At 33.8% G+C, this 16,105-nt stretch overlaps 1 protein-coding gene across 4 annotated transcripts in view; it reads left to right on the forward strand.

Moving 5' to 3' along the window:
- LOC111628493 (probable ATP-dependent DNA helicase HFM1) overlaps positions 1 to 16,105 on the forward strand; it is a 109,545-nt gene that overhangs the window by 39,553 nt on the left and 53,887 nt on the right. For all 4 annotated transcript variants that reach the window (XR_002757184.1, XR_002757185.1, XM_023372290.1 and 1 more), the window contains exon 8: positions 6,460 to 6,617. Coding sequence is in view for 2 of the 4 variants with exons in the window: in XM_023372290.1 (XP_023228058.1) it covers positions 6,460 to 6,617 (158 nt within the window). In the remaining 2 variants the exon portion in view is untranslated. The remainder of the gene's footprint in view (positions 1 to 6,459; positions 6,618 to 16,105) is intronic.

The following is a 16,105-nucleotide window of genomic DNA, read 5'->3' on the forward strand; positions in this document are numbered from 1 at the left end:
TATATTTTTAAATATTTTTAAAAAATTAAAATTTTTATTGTGATTTCTGACCCCCCGACTTAATTAAATTTATTTATAATAAAATATATTAATTAAAAAAATTTAAAAACTATTGGAGGTCGTTTTTGATATCAGAAAGTAGCTTTAAATAACTTTACTGAAGTCAAATCCGTGCACTACAACTTTAGAACGATTAATTAAATTTGATTTAAAAAATTGCATTAAAAAACAATTAAGCGTTAATCGCGCGTCATTAAAGGTTGATTAAAATCGCGATAAAAATTTTTTGCGCAGGTAAAAATTTTTGAAAAAATTTGGAGATTTAAAAAACATTCCAAAAATCAAAAAAATATATATATATTTAAAGTGGCCTTAATGACTGAGTTTTTTGTAACGTTATGTAAACTTGACGAGTTATCTCGTCAATGGGAATGAAGGAGTCAGTGCCCTTAAAGCAGCAATCTTATATTGATATGGGTCTTCTGAGTCCACTGGTATATAGTGGCGCGTATCCTGGTTTATAGTATACCTTTGTTTGTATTTCTTTTTTGTAGATTCATATGGACATATCTAAAAAGTGCACTTCTGAAGGTGACATCTGGTCTAATTTGAGTATTAGCCCATATGGGTTGTCATTCATATCATTTAAAAAATTGTTAACATTCAGTGTGCTTTTCCATAACACAATTACATCATCTATATATATCCTGTATAGTATGATGATCCCTTTAAATTTGGGGATGATTTTTTGCACCAATTGCCTCAATATTAGCTCGCACAAGTCACTTGAAAGGGGACGCCCCATTGGAACTTCTCTCTTTTGCATATATGTAACATTGTCAAACCTAAAAACTGAATTATAGCACAGAAGGTGCATAAGATCAAGTACAGTGGGTGATCGGTTAATGAACATAATCTGTTCCAAGACTTTGTTTGTTATCCGAATTGTTCATTAACTGATTATCGATTTACCATAGGTTTTTATAGAAATTTGATTACTTCGTTCTAGAGACTCCAAAAAATAAAAAATATATACTTTTTTACTATGTTTATTTATATGTAATAGTAAAAATACATATATATGCAGTCTTGCATTTTTATTACTCATGTTTTTTCTGTTTGTGTGGGTTAAAAATCTGTCCAATGTCGATTGCTTTTCTGTTTTCTTCAGGATTTTTTGGAAGTAATTAATAGTATTTAATTGTAGAGATCCCCAACCCCATTAACCTTATTTTGGTTTGGATGTCACTTGAATGATAGTGGTTATGACATCCCTGGAGTTTTTCTGTCGTCAGATCAGTTTCAGGTTCCATTATGAGCTCTAAAATGCTCTTTATTTGTCAGATGTGATTCTCATTACTCCATTAGCAGCTTGAGGCTTCTTGATATATCTTTCATAGCTAAGATTGTATTTACCTGTTCAAGTTGTACTGCCTAGCAACATCAGACATCTTGTGTCTATTTTCTACCTTGGGTATTATCTCTTGCTTGGTTTCTACGGTGAGCACAGTTCTTGACACTCCTCTTTTTAGGCTCCATAATATTATCAGTTTCTTTTTTAAATAAAAATTTTAGAAAAGCACTTACAAAAATTCAAAGAACAGAAATCAACTAGCCCACAAAAAAATTTTTAAATGCAAGGCCTGGGTGAAATTCAAAATTTGGTATTAAAACATTAACGAATATTCGATGGGACAGTTAAACTTTCACCTTTCATAAATAAACCCCAACGCAAAACTTAATGAGTGCCCGTCCGACAGTCTCGCGAAGACTATAAAAAATTATTTGTCAGAAAGGTAAATAAAAAGCTGGAATTACAAGGGAAAGTTTCAAAATTCGGAGGAATATTATACTATTTGATTGGTATGCGGTTGAGCATCGATGTTGTTGTCTTCCGTGTTCTTGAAGGTTTCGAATTGTTACCTGAAGACAAGGGAAAATCAATTAGTATTTGTTATTTTCTGTCACTTTTTTTTATGGTTGTTCAGGAAGGTGTTCGTAATCCGAACATGTGTTCATTGTCCAATCATAAAAATCTTTCGCGAAAGTGTTCGTTATACAATTTGTTTGCTATCTGAACTGTTTGTTAACCAATCACCCACTGTATGTGATTCCTTTGGGATGTGCTGTCGTATTTGTTAAATAAGGCATCCCTGAGGGCACAGAAGCAGGGCTGTATTTTAATTGATGGGTACAGAGCTTCAAAAGATGTATATATCCTCTGTAAGTGTTACCCTTTTTAATACATCAATTAATCCCCTGGAATTCCTCACTGTTAAATTATAGCCTTTTAATTGATCTGCCATCATGTAATGCACCATATTTTCCAGACTTCTAGTGGGAGATCTGGCTTTGTCGAGGACTGGTCTGATGGAAGGCACAGGCTTATGAGTTTTCGCGAAAGCAAAAAGCCTAGGTATGTCCGGTGAAGCCACTATGGCATTGTTGAGGCCCTTTTTTTTTTGTCAATATTGTGTTCTTGAAGCGCATTACTCTACCCTGCAGTCTGTCTATGTAACTCTCATTGACCTGTATACTTTCTGTATCTTGTATATATTGTGAGAATACGGACGAGGGGTCAAGGCCTTCTAATTGTCAGATCTGAAGGATCCGCTCACCTTGTCACTGGATGGCTTAATCTAACAGAATTCGAGCAGTAAAATTCTTTGTGAGGTTTGTGCAAATTGAGGTAATAACAACAACAGAGAAGTCCACAACTAAACTCAACAATTATCTTCGATCTCTAAAACTTTTTATAGGAGGGCTGAAGGTATAGACTGTAAAGTTTTTACCCAACGTCAGGATAATGACACCAGTTAATCAAGTTTATTTCTTGCGGATTAACATGCGTATTGAATAGTTAAGAAATGTTAAAGTATCTGAATCAAAACTATCATGAGAGGCATTTCCTTAACATAAAAACAAATATTTAATAAAACAAAATAAAGAAACATACAAAGATGAATATATTCCCTAAGTTTCCTATGTATGAGAGAGAGTTTACAATGAATTTATATTACCTCGTTGTACATCTTCCTTTTTCTTGACCGATTCAGTGAGGACGAGGAATAGCCAGTTAGTGGAGATAGGAGGTTGGACGGTGAGAGCAGGAGGTGTTGTGGCATGTTCTATCGGTGAAGAACTGCCCCGAGTCTATAAAAGTTTGCCTTTTTATCTATATTTTCCACCCAATCATTATTTGAGGAAATCTATTATCTGACGGGATGATCAGTTGTGTCACTCTTTCATATGTTTGGTTAAAATCACGATAAGAAGTGGAGAAAGGAAACTAAACATCATCTTTCACAACAAAAGTAGCATTATTCAGCAGTTTTTCAGGATGTGGTTTTTGTCAATCTTTTTAATGTTTATTATATTAAAATATATAAAATGTTAATATAAAATAAAAGATAAAATCAGTTTAATGTTTGGGAAGATAGAATGGGATTTCATAAGGAGTGTGTAAATTAGATTGGCTATATCCAGATTGTCACACCATTGTCTCATCAACCTTCTGTATGTAGCATTCATAAGTAGGACTACTGCCCTACTTTTATCTCCTCTCAGTAATATCACTTGTTCTGCAAGCCATTTTTTAGTTCTCCTTATTTGTTTCCATATATTAGTTTTTGTTCTATGTTGCTATTGTTAGAGCATATCTCTATGGAGGCTCTCAACTTGTAGTATTCTCCGTGTGCTTCATCCATTCCCCTAGTCAGCCTCTCAATGTCTGGCATTACCGAATCTAAAGGAAATTTAGCCAATCCAGGAGTGTACATTGGACCATGTGACACTGCTTCTATTAGGTAATGTGGTGGGGTGATGTCATCCCAGCAGGTCAATGGAGTGGTAGGTACTAACTCTACATAACAGGTCACACTTACATAAAGAAAATAAAAAAGGGGGAAGTATCTACCACTCCATTGATCTGCTGGGATAACATCACCCCGCCACATTACCGAATAGAAGCAGTGTCACATGGTCCAATGTACACTCTTGGATCGGCTAAACCCCCTTTAGATTAAATAAAATTTCTATATTATAATTTTGTTTTTGGTTAAGACTAAATAATTTGTTGAAAAATATTTTAAATTTAATTTTAAGAAATAGTATTCATATAAACTCACTAAATCATAAAGAGATTCAGATCCATTAATTTTAGAAAACTGCTTCATTGTTTCAAATGCTAGCCCATATTTTGCCATGAGATACCCTATTTCTAGAAGAAAACTTCTTATAAATAATCAAATATATAAAATGTTTTAAAGAATTAAAAAATATATGTGCATTACAGTGGCGTGCCGTGACATTTGGTGATAGGGAAGCTGTGTTTCTGTAAGAAGCCAACTTCTAAGGGCAATCAGTTAAATGCTCATCAGTGATGGTGTATGGTCCATTTGTATTCGTTTGTTTGATAAACCAGTAAAAACCGTAGACTTCTCTAAATGTATTTTTAATATCACAATTACATTCTGAATTGCTTGCCACGATATAAGGGCTACAACTAAAAATAAAATTATAAAAACTTACTTGGTGAAATAAAATGTGTGGTGGATGTACATACTTGTTACAAAATATTCGTCAATTGTATAAATATATTTTTAAAGAAAATTATAATTAAATATAGCTTTGTAAAGAAATGTACATAAAAATAACATAAAATATTCTTTACTTTTTAAATCTTCAAACAATTCACTTAGTCAAATAGCTCCCTACTAGTGGCTAATGGATGAAACCGGAGACATTCCTGGTAGGTGTGCAGTGTGTGCATACACACGGGCTGGCAAATCTCGAGGGTGCCGATACTGGTTAATGTCAAATGCCTCTTTTGTCGCATCACTAGTGTACCTCAATGAACACGACAGGGTTATTGTAAATTTTAAACATTTCTCACCATAGCTATAAAAATCTACATATGTTGAACTTAATAGATTGTCTGTTATTTGTTTTCTAACTAATTCTACTTAGAACCAGATGTCCATGGAAATTTCTAAAATTTACAACTTTTTGGCCACTCTCATTGATCTGGAAGAATTTCTGCCTTTATTACATCTAATATTACGAAGAAATCAGTCCGCACTGTACTTGGCTAGAGATTGTTTCAGTTAAGCTTTTAAGTAAAATTGCGGCTTTTTCAGCAGGGTTTTATTTATGTCCCTAATTCCGTAATCTCTTAATTATTTAACTACTTTTTAAGTATATTAAAATAAAATGCAGAAGACACTGAGATCAACATTACATGTACGTTTTTTTTCGCAAGCACTTTTGACGAACTTATAGTTGTCGTCATCCGGCGAATACAGTATTTCTACTTATTTCTACCTCTTAAGTAGAAATAAGTTGAAACCGGTTATTTTGTACTTGAATATTTGTAGTCTTGGGAAAGAAGTGGAAAGACAAATTTTATGACAAAGAATACATAAATCGTAAATTTAAGGAAAATAAATTCTATAGCTTTTTTTGTACCTTGTGCGTCTCGTTTATTAAATTTAGTTGCAAATGATGCTGCCAAAGTAACAGTTAATTTTTTAACATTGTACAAGAATTGTACACGTTTTTTTCTGCATCCCCTTATAGATGGGACATACTAAATCATAATATCACTAGTTTAACATTGAATACTGTAAATAATACAAGATGGGAGAGCAGAATAAAAGCAGAATAAATATATCAAATATTTTAATGGTTTTTTTTTTTTTAAACTCCTCTCAACTATACAGAACTATCATAAAAACATACCAGTAAACTTTTATTTGTTGGGTTAAGTTATAAATTTACTCGTGATTCGCATAATGGGGCGAGGGCAGCCGAATACCTAGCACACAGGCGGCTAACAGCCCAGAACCGATCCTGGATAGAATCATAGGAAGCATTATATGATATTTTGGTGTGTAGCATCCACTAGCTAAACAGTGTAAAGTTGGTGCTCTGTAAAGCCCGTATGCAAATGTGTATAATCTGGCTGCTTTACACGATTCAAACATTTTTGCTGTGGAAGATATCCTGTATTCGACAATATAACTCTTTCATTGGGAATATGCATATATGATATATAATATGAATTTATATTCAAATATACAATTGCAATCTTGTCATTTTTTTCACATTAGAAATTTGCAATAAGATACATAATGCGGCTATAATAAAATATTAATTTTAAGTAATTCAAAGTACATTAAAACATGAAAATAATTTCACAATATATATTTATATTTTAGAAAATACTAGGGAAGTGGTGCATCACTGGTTTTGTAAACTCATTGCTTTTATTAAATTGAACAATGAGTTAATAGTAACATTCCTTTTTTAAAAATTAAATTTTGAATTGAACTTGAGAAAACTTCAGTCTTTGTTTGACAATAACTGTCTATAGCTTTCATATTATTAAAAATACTTTTATTATTATAAATGTAAATTCATTTGAGTGTTATTATTGACAGATAAAATAATTTTTTTTAGGAATCCAAAACCTTAAATAATTACTTGGATATATATGTTACTGTCATGTTGAAAAATTACAAGTTGCTTCAAGAAAAACACACAGCTTCTTCAAATCACTCCTGTGTATTATTAGTAGGTGACTCTGATGATAATTTAATTTTAAAACAAAGAGTAATGTAAGTCTGATTTTATTACAAGTTTTGAATTACTGTCTTATTTTTATCTATAGAGCATGTATTGTTTATCTAAGTTATTTTATTAATTTTAAATGAAGTGAATAGTGTATATAACAGATATTGTCATTTTTTAAGGATTACATTGTGAGTGATTTCAACTAAATCATGTTAAGTAATAGAACACTTTAAACTGCATATAGTACTAAAATATTAGAATTTTCGACTCTGGAAATTGAGTAAAAAATAAAAAGTAAGTTTCTTTAATATTATGTTTAAGGAAAATTTTTTATTTACAAACATATATTTGAACTTCTTCCAACCTAGATAATAAATTGAAAATTGATTAATGGAAAAAAGACAATTAGTAGATGTTTTGACAGGGTAAGTTGTGCACCTGCAAGAAGAAAATCCAAAATTTGGAATTTGGAAAGCTTTGGAAAGTTGTAAAATGTTCTAAATGATTTTAAAATTATTTTTATGTTTATTCTTCTCCACACACCGGAATGTACTAAAAATAACTCTTGCTTACAACCTTGTAACTGGAGTGTATGTATAATCTTCAGCTAACGTTTTCAACGCCCCTTCTGGGCTCTTCCTCAAGCTTTTTTGATAAATACTGAGCTGGACATTTAAATTCGAACCTTTTCTTTTGATTAGTTTACTAAACACCAACCGTATGCCGAAAATCTATCGGGCTAGTTTTAGGCTAATTACTAAACGAATTACGTAACCAATTTGGCTCTAGAGGTAGGCGTTAGGCGCCATCTCTTATTAATATTAATAATTATAAATAAATTAATTAATTTAAATAATTTAGAACCGCTGGGAGAAAAAATCGGCCCGGAGCGGGACTCGAACCCACAACTCCTGCTTACCGTACAGATGCGTTACCAGTTACGCTATCCGGACCTCCAGTCTGATCTCCTCTTCCAGCGTATATAAGCTAACTACATAACTGTCAATGGTTATGTAGTTAGCTTATATACGCTGGAAGAGGAGATCAGACTGGAGGTCCGGATAGCGTAACTGGCAACGCATCTGTACGGTAAGCAGGAGTTGTGGGTTCAAGTCCCGCTCCGGGCCGATTTTTTCTCCCAGCGGTTCTAAATTATTTAAATTAATTAATTTATTTATAATTATTAATATTAATAAAAGATGGCGCCTAACGCCTACCTCTAGAGCCAAATTGGTTACGTAATTCGTTTAGTAATTAGCCTAAAACTAGCCCGATAGATTTTCGGCATACGGTTTGTGTTTAGTTATGTTATATATTGGGTTTAGCAATGTTTGTTTAGATTTGTTTACTTTTTAAATCATCTCACGTGGTAACCTTTGAGCCAATTTAAAACGAAAAAGAAAAGAGTGATGTTTTGCGTACAGCGCATGCGCGCTGCAGTACTTTCAACGTAAACTTTTAAAAGATATAATCCAGCAGGAACTGCCATGCTGTTAAAAGGGCTATCTCTTCTTTAAAATTGATGCATGTTGTGTTGCATCCTGCTCTAAATATCTCCATAGCTTCCAACTATTTAAGATGTTCGGGGTGGGTGGTAGTGAGGATAATGTTCGCCGCGTCAAAGTCTGTTGTGATGTCCCTATCAGTCGCATATGTTGAGAGAGCCATAGTAGTTCTGTTGTGTTGTATGTCAGCCGTATGTTCTTTAATCCTAATCCCCAATGAACGTCCGGTTGAGCCAATGTAAACCCTTTCTCTGTTGAACCTGTGGTCTGCGAGTGGGATGTTATAAATTCCAGGAAATTTGACTGGATTCGGTGGGTCTTTTCAGTATTTGGAAAATGGTTTGGCATCTTCTGTAGGTTATGTTGACCTGACATCTCCTGGCTATCTCTTTATACAACAATTTTAACTGCGGATTGAATGTGATGGGGATCCTTTCTATATTTTCTTTTTCAATCTGTATTTGTCTTTGTGTCCGGTTGTCTGCTTCTATATTGTTTATACAATCCCTGTAGGAGGTTGGTGTAGCCATGGGCCACTGCTATCCCCTCTATGTGTGTCATTTCATGAGTTAGTGCTTGGAGAGAGGAGGAGTGTGTAAAAGCCCTGTTGACCAAAGTCCTAAAGGCTGCTACCTTGTACTGAAAAGGATCACAGGATCCCATCAGAATATACGTGGAGGTGTTACTGGTTTTTCAGTATATCATTTTCCAAATACTACGTAACGGAGAAAACCCACCAAACCTGGTCAAATCACCTGGAATTTATAACATCCCGCTCACAGACCACAGGTTTGACAGAGAAATGGTTTACATTGGCTCAACCGGACATTCATTGGGGATTAGGATTAAAGAACATAAGGGTGACATACAACACAACAGAACTACTATGGCTTTCTCAACATATGTGACTGATAGGGACATCACGGCGGACTTTGACGCAGCAAACATTATCCTCACTACCACCCACCCTAAACATCTTAAATGGTTGGAAGCTATGGAGATATTTAGAGCAGGACGCAACACAACATGCATCAATTTTAAAGAAGAGATAGCCCTTTTAACAGCATGGAAGTACTGCAGCGCGCATGCACTGCATGCAAAACATCACTCTTTTCTTTTTTTGTTTTAAATTGGCTCGAAGGTTACCATGTGAGATGATTCGAAAAGTAAACGAATCAAAAGAAAAGATTCGAATTTCAATGTCCAGTTCAGTATTTATCAAAAAAGCCTGAGGAAGAGCCCAGAAGGGGCGTCGAAAACGTTAGCTGAAGATTATACATACACTCTGGTTATGAGGTTGTAAGTAAGAGTTATTTTAATTTTATGTTTTGAGAATTTTTGGAGAGTTTTAGTATTTCAAGTTATAATTTTAATACTTCTCTTATTGATATTTTAATGTTTAAACTCAAGAAATGTCAATAATGAAGATTCTCTTTGAATGAATTTTTGTAATTTAATACAACTTCTCGATAAAATATGTTTCTAATAAAATTTTAATTGAAAATCAATTGATATTAATTTAATTTCCTGCCTATAATTTAAAAAAACTTTTATCATTTTCAACATTGAATTTGCTTTACCCTCTTGCATGTGCACAACCTTACTTATCCCAAAACATCTTTTAACTGCATGATCTTATTTGTTTCATTAACTAATTTTCATTTTATTATCTAGGTTGTAAGGGATACAAATAAATATTTTAAAATAAGAATAATTCTTTATAGACATAATGTTAAAGAAAGTCGTTTTTTATTTTTCTACTCAATTTTCACCTAGTCAAAAATTCTGATAGTTTAATACTGTATGCAGTTCAAAGTGTTCTATAAGGGTGGATCAAATGAAAATGGAACAGTGGTCATAATTCCGTGTATGTGCTTGTGAGTGTAAGAAAACTGTGTGTAGATGTAGAGCAGGAGGTGAAAGAGGAGAAACCCTATTGAAGAATGGACTCACTCTTGATAAGCACGCACAACCACGTGGCATGAGCTGACGGTCGACCAGGAGTGTCGTCTGGCAGGCAATCAGTCTGCATCATGTTTGCGACTAAAGGAGAGCAGCGTGGTGTTATTCATTTTTTAGTGGCAGAGGGTGTTGGAGTTCATGAAGTGCAGAGGACAATGAAAACAGTGTTCTCCGGAGTGCTTTTGTTCCATGACAATGCAGGGCCACATACAGCCACTCGCACACTGAGCACACTTGCAAAGTTTTGGTGGAATGTGTTGGAACACCCACCATATAGCCCCGACCTTTCACCATGTGACTTTCACATCTTCGGTCCACTAAGAAAAGCATTGCAGGGTCGACATTTTTAATCGGACAGTGAAGTCATGGACACTGTTCGAAACTGTTTCAATCTCAGCCAAACTCTTTCTATGAATGCAGTATCCACTGCTTGGTGCAACAGTGGGACAAGTGCTTGTGTAATTTTGGTGATTACATTTGAAAATAAATAATGGTTACTGTTCCATTTTCATTTGATCCACCCTAATATCCTCTACCATGATTTAGTTGAAATCATTCTCACAATGTTAAAGAATGTCATTTCATAAGTATTTTTATATTTGATTATTTACTTAAAAAATGTATTTATTGAATATTCTATAAATACAGTAGAACCTCGTTTATCCGGACCTCTATTATCCAGATTTTCGATTACCCGGATTGTTCAAAATAAACAAAAATTTTATGAATTTTCTGATTTGCACTTGGCGAATTACGACACTGTTTATGTACGTGATGGAATGCATAACTTTTTTTGTTTCAACAGTGTCTCACCAGGCACAGTGGTCGTAAACTCTTAAATATATTTTACGTCATAATAAAAATATAACTTGACATATGTATTTATAAATAATTTATATTCAAATTACATCATTTCTANCTCGTTTCTCTTCACACTTTATCCAATAATTGTATCGGGAAATTCGTCACCGCTTGAAGGAAACAAATCATGTTCCTTCGTTTCGTTGAATTCAAAAAAATATATATATATTTAAAGTGGCCTTAATGACTGAGTTTTTTGTAACGTTATGTAAACTTGACGAGTTATCTCGTCAATGGGAATGAAGGAGTCAGTGCCCTTAAAGCAGCAATCTTATATTGATATGGGTCTTCTGAGTCCACTGGTATATAGTGGCGCGTATCCTGGTTTATAGTATACCTTTGTTTGTATTTCTTTTTTGTAGATTCATATGGACATATCTAAAAAGTGCACTTCTGAAGGTGACATCTGGTCTAATTTGAGTATTAGCCCATATGGGTTGTCATTCATATCATTTAAAAAATTGTTAACATTCAGTGTGCTTTTCCATAACACAATTACATCATCTATATATATCCTGTATAGTATGATGATCCCTTTAAATTTGGGGATGATTTTTTGCACCAATTGCCTCAATATTAGCTCGCACAAGTCACTTGAAAGGGGACGCCCCATTGGAACTTCTCTCTTTTGCATATATGTAACATTGTCAAACCTAAAAACTGAATTATAGCACAGAAGGTGCATAAGATCAAGTACAGTGGGTGATCGGTTAATGAACATAATCTGTTCCAAGACTTTGTTTGTTATCCGAATTGTTCATTAACTGATTATCGATTTACCATAGGTTTTTATAGAAATTTGATTACTTCGTTCTAGAGACTCCAAAAAATAAAAAATATATACTTTTTTACTATGTTTATTTATATGTAATAGTAAAAATACATATATATGCAGTCTTGCATTTTTATTACTCATGTTTTTTCTGTTTGTGTGGGTTAAAAATCTGTCCAATGTCGATTGCTTTTCTGTTTTCTTCAGGATTTTTTGGAAGTAATTAATAGTATTTAATTGTAGAGATCCCCAACCCCATTAACCTTATTTTGGTTTGGATGTCACTTGAATGATAGTGGTTATGACATCCCTGGAGTTTTTCTGTCGTCAGATCAGTTTCAGGTTCCATTATGAGCTCTAAAATGCTCTTTATTTGTCAGATGTGATTCTCATTACTCCATTAGCAGCTTGAGGCTTCTTGATATATCTTTCATAGCTAAGATTGTATTTACCTGTTCAAGTTGTACTGCCTAGCAACATCAGACATCTTGTGTCTATTTTCTACCTTGGGTATTATCTCTTGCTTGGTTTCTACGGTGAGCACAGTTCTTGACACTCCTCTTTTTAGGCTCCATAATATTATCAGTTTCTTTTTTAAATAAAAATTTTAGAAAAGCACTTACAAAAATTCAAAGAACAGAAATCAACTAGCCCACAAAAAAATTTTTAAATGCAAGGCCTGGGTGAAATTCAAAATTTGGTATTAAAACATTAACGAATATTCGATGGGACAGTTAAACTTTCACCTTTCATAAATAAACCCCAACGCAAAACTTAATGAGTGCCCGTCCGACAGTCTCGCGAAGACTATAAAAAATTATTTGTCAGAAAGGTAAATAAAAAGCTGGAATTACAAGGGAAAGTTTCAAAATTCGGAGGAATATTATACTATTTGATTGGTATGCGGTTGAGCATCGATGTTGTTGTCTTCCGTGTTCTTGAAGGTTTCGAATTGTTACCTGAAGACAAGGGAAAATCAATTAGTATTTGTTATTTTCTGTCACTTTTTTTTATGGTTGTTCAGGAAGGTGTTCGTAATCCGAACATGTGTTCATTGTCCAATCATAAAAATCTTTCGCGAAAGTGTTCGTTATACAATTTGTTTGCTATCTGAACTGTTTGTTAACCAATCACCCACTGTATGTGATTCCTTTGGGATGTGCTGTCGTATTTGTTAAATAAGGCATCCCTGAGGGCACAGAAGCAGGGCTGTATTTTAATTGATGGGTACAGAGCTTCAAAAGATGTATATATCCTCTGTAAGTGTTACCCTTTTTAATACATCAATTAATCCCCTGGAATTCCTCACTGTTAAATTATAGCCTTTTAATTGATCTGCCATCATGTAATGCACCATATTTTCCAGACTTCTAGTGGGAGATCTGGCTTTGTCGAGGACTGGTCTGATGGAAGGCACAGGCTTATGAGTTTTCGCGAAAGCAAAAAGCCTAGGTATGTCCGGTGAAGCCACTATGGCATTGTTGAGGCCCTTTTTTTTTTGTCAATATTGTGTTCTTGAAGCGCATTACTCTACCCTGCAGTCTGTCTATGTAACTCTCATTGACCTGTATACTTTCTGTATCTTGTATATATTGTGAGAATACGGACGAGGGGTCAAGGCCTTCTAATTGTCAGATCTGAAGGATCCGCTCACCTTGTCACTGGATGGCTTAATCTAACAGAATTCGAGCAGTAAAATTCTTTGTGAGGTTTGTGCAAATTGAGGTAATAACAACAACAGAGAAGTCCACAACTAAACTCAACAATTATCTTCGATCTCTAAAACTTTTTATAGGAGGGCTGAAGGTATAGACTGTAAAGTTTTTACCCAACGTCAGGATAATGACACCAGTTAATCAAGTTTATTTCTTGCGGATTAACATGCGTATTGAATAGTTAAGAAATGTTAAAGTATCTGAATCAAAACTATCATGAGAGGCATTTCCTTAACATAAAAACAAATATTTAATAAAACAAAATAAAGAAACATACAAAGATGAATATATTCCCTAAGTTTCCTATGTATGAGAGAGAGTTTACAATGAATTTATATTACCTCGTTGTACATCTTCCTTTTTCTTGACCGATTCAGTGAGGACGAGGAATAGCCAGTTAGTGGAGATAGGAGGTTGGACGGTGAGAGCAGGAGGTGTTGTGGCATGTTCTATCGGTGAAGAACTGCCCCGAGTCTATAAAAGTTTGCCTTTTTATCTATATTTTCCACCCAATCATTATTTGAGGAAATCTATTATCTGACGGGATGATCAGTTGTGTCACTCTTTCATATGTTTGGTTAAAATCACGATAAGAAGTGGAGAAAGGAAACTAAACATCATCTTTCACAACAAAAGTAGCATTATTCAGCAGTTTTTCAGGATGTGGTTTTTGTCAATCTTTTTAATGTTTATTATATTAAAATATATAAAATGTTAATATAAAATAAAAGATAAAATCAGTTTAATGTTTGGGAAGATAGAATGGGATTTCATAAGGAGTGTGTAAATTAGATTGGCTATATCCAGATTGTCACACCATTGTCTCATCAACCTTCTGTATGTAGCATTCATAAGTAGGACTACTGCCCTACTTTTATCTCCTCTCAGTAATATCACTTGTTCTGCAAGCCATTTTTTAGTTCTCCTTATTTGTTTCCATATATTAGTTTTTGTTCTATGTTGCTATTGTTAGAGCATATCTCTATGGAGGCTCTCAACTTGTAGTATTCTCCGTGTGCTTCATCCATTCCCCTAGTCAGCCTCTCAATGTCTGGCATTACCGAATCTAAAGGAAATTTAGCCAATCCAGGAGTGTACATTGGACCATGTGACACTGCTTCTATTAGGTAATGTGGTGGGGTGATGTCATCCCAGCAGGTCAATGGAGTGGTAGGTACTAACTCTACATAACAGGTCACACTTACATAAAGAAAATAAAAAAGGGGGAAGTATCTACCACTCCATTGATCTGCTGGGATAACATCACCCCGCCACATTACCGAATAGAAGCAGTGTCACATGGTCCAATGTACACTCTTGGATCGGCTAAACCCCCTTTAGATTAAATAAAATTTCTATATTATAATTTTGTTTTTGGTTAAGACTAAATAATTTGTTGAAAAATATTTTAAATTTAATTTTAAGAAATAGTATTCATATAAACTCACTAAATCATAAAGAGATTCAGATCCATTAATTTTAGAAAACTGCTTCATTGTTTCAAATGCTAGCCCATATTTTGCCATGAGATACCCTATTTCTAGAAGAAAACTTCTTATAAATAATCAAATATATAAAATGTTTTAAAGAATTAAAAAATATATGTGCATTACAGTAGCGTGCCGTGACATTTGGTGATAGGGAAGCTGTGTTTCTGTAAGAAGCCAACTTCTAAGGGCAATCAGTTAAATGCTCATCAGTGATGGTGTATGGTCCATTTGTATTCGTTTGTTTGATAAACCAGTAAAAACCGTAGACTTCTCTAAATGTATTTTTAATATCACAATTACATTCTGAATTGCTAGCCACGATATAAGGGCTACAACTAAAAATAAAATTATAAAAACTTACTTGGTGAAATAAAATGTGTGGTGGATGTACATACTTGTTACAAAATATTCGTCAATTGTATAAATATATTTTTAAAGAAAATTATAATTAAATATAGCTTTGTAAAGAAATGTACATAAAAATAACATAAAATCTTTAGTTTTTAAATCTTAAAACAATCCACTTATTCGAATAGCTCCTACGAGTGACTAATGGACGGAATCAGAGACGGTCCTGGTAGGTGCATGCATGCGGGTTGCCAAGTCCCGAGGATGCCGATACCGGTCAATTTCAAATGCCTCTTTTGTCGCTTCACTAATATACCTCAAAAGGCGCGACAGGGTTGATGTAGATTTTAAACGTTTCTCACCACAGCTGTAAAAATGTAAATATCTAAAAACTTAATAGATTGTCCGTCATTTGTTTTCTAACTAATTAGTTTTAGGACCAGGTGTTTTCCACGGAAATTTATAACTTTTCGGTCACTCCCGTCGAACTGGAAAAATTTCTGTCTTTATTACATCTAATATTTCGAAAAAATCAGTCTCCACTGTACTCGGCTATAGATTGGTTCGGTTAAGCTTTTGTTTAAGTAAAATTTCGGCTCTTTCGTCAGGGTTTTATTTATGTCCCCAATTCCCTAATCGCTTAATTATTTAACCAGTTCTTAAGTAGAAATAAGTCGAAACCAGTTACTATGTACTCGAATATTTGTAGTCTCGGGAAAAAGTGGAAAGACAAATTTTTATGACAAACGGATATATAAATCGTAAATGTAAGGAAAATAAATTCTAGAACTTTTTCTGTACCTCGTGCATCTCTCTCATTCATTAAATTTAGTAGTAAATGATGCTGTCAAAGTAACGGTTAATTTTTTAACATTATAC

The sequence above is a fragment of the Centruroides sculpturatus genome, unplaced genomic scaffold (genome assembly GCF_000671375.1).
Source record: "Centruroides sculpturatus isolate CEXI.00-Female unplaced genomic scaffold, Cexi_2.0 scaffold488, whole genome shotgun sequence".
In the NCBI taxonomy this organism is placed as follows: domain Eukaryota; kingdom Metazoa; phylum Arthropoda; class Arachnida; order Scorpiones; family Buthidae; genus Centruroides; species Centruroides sculpturatus.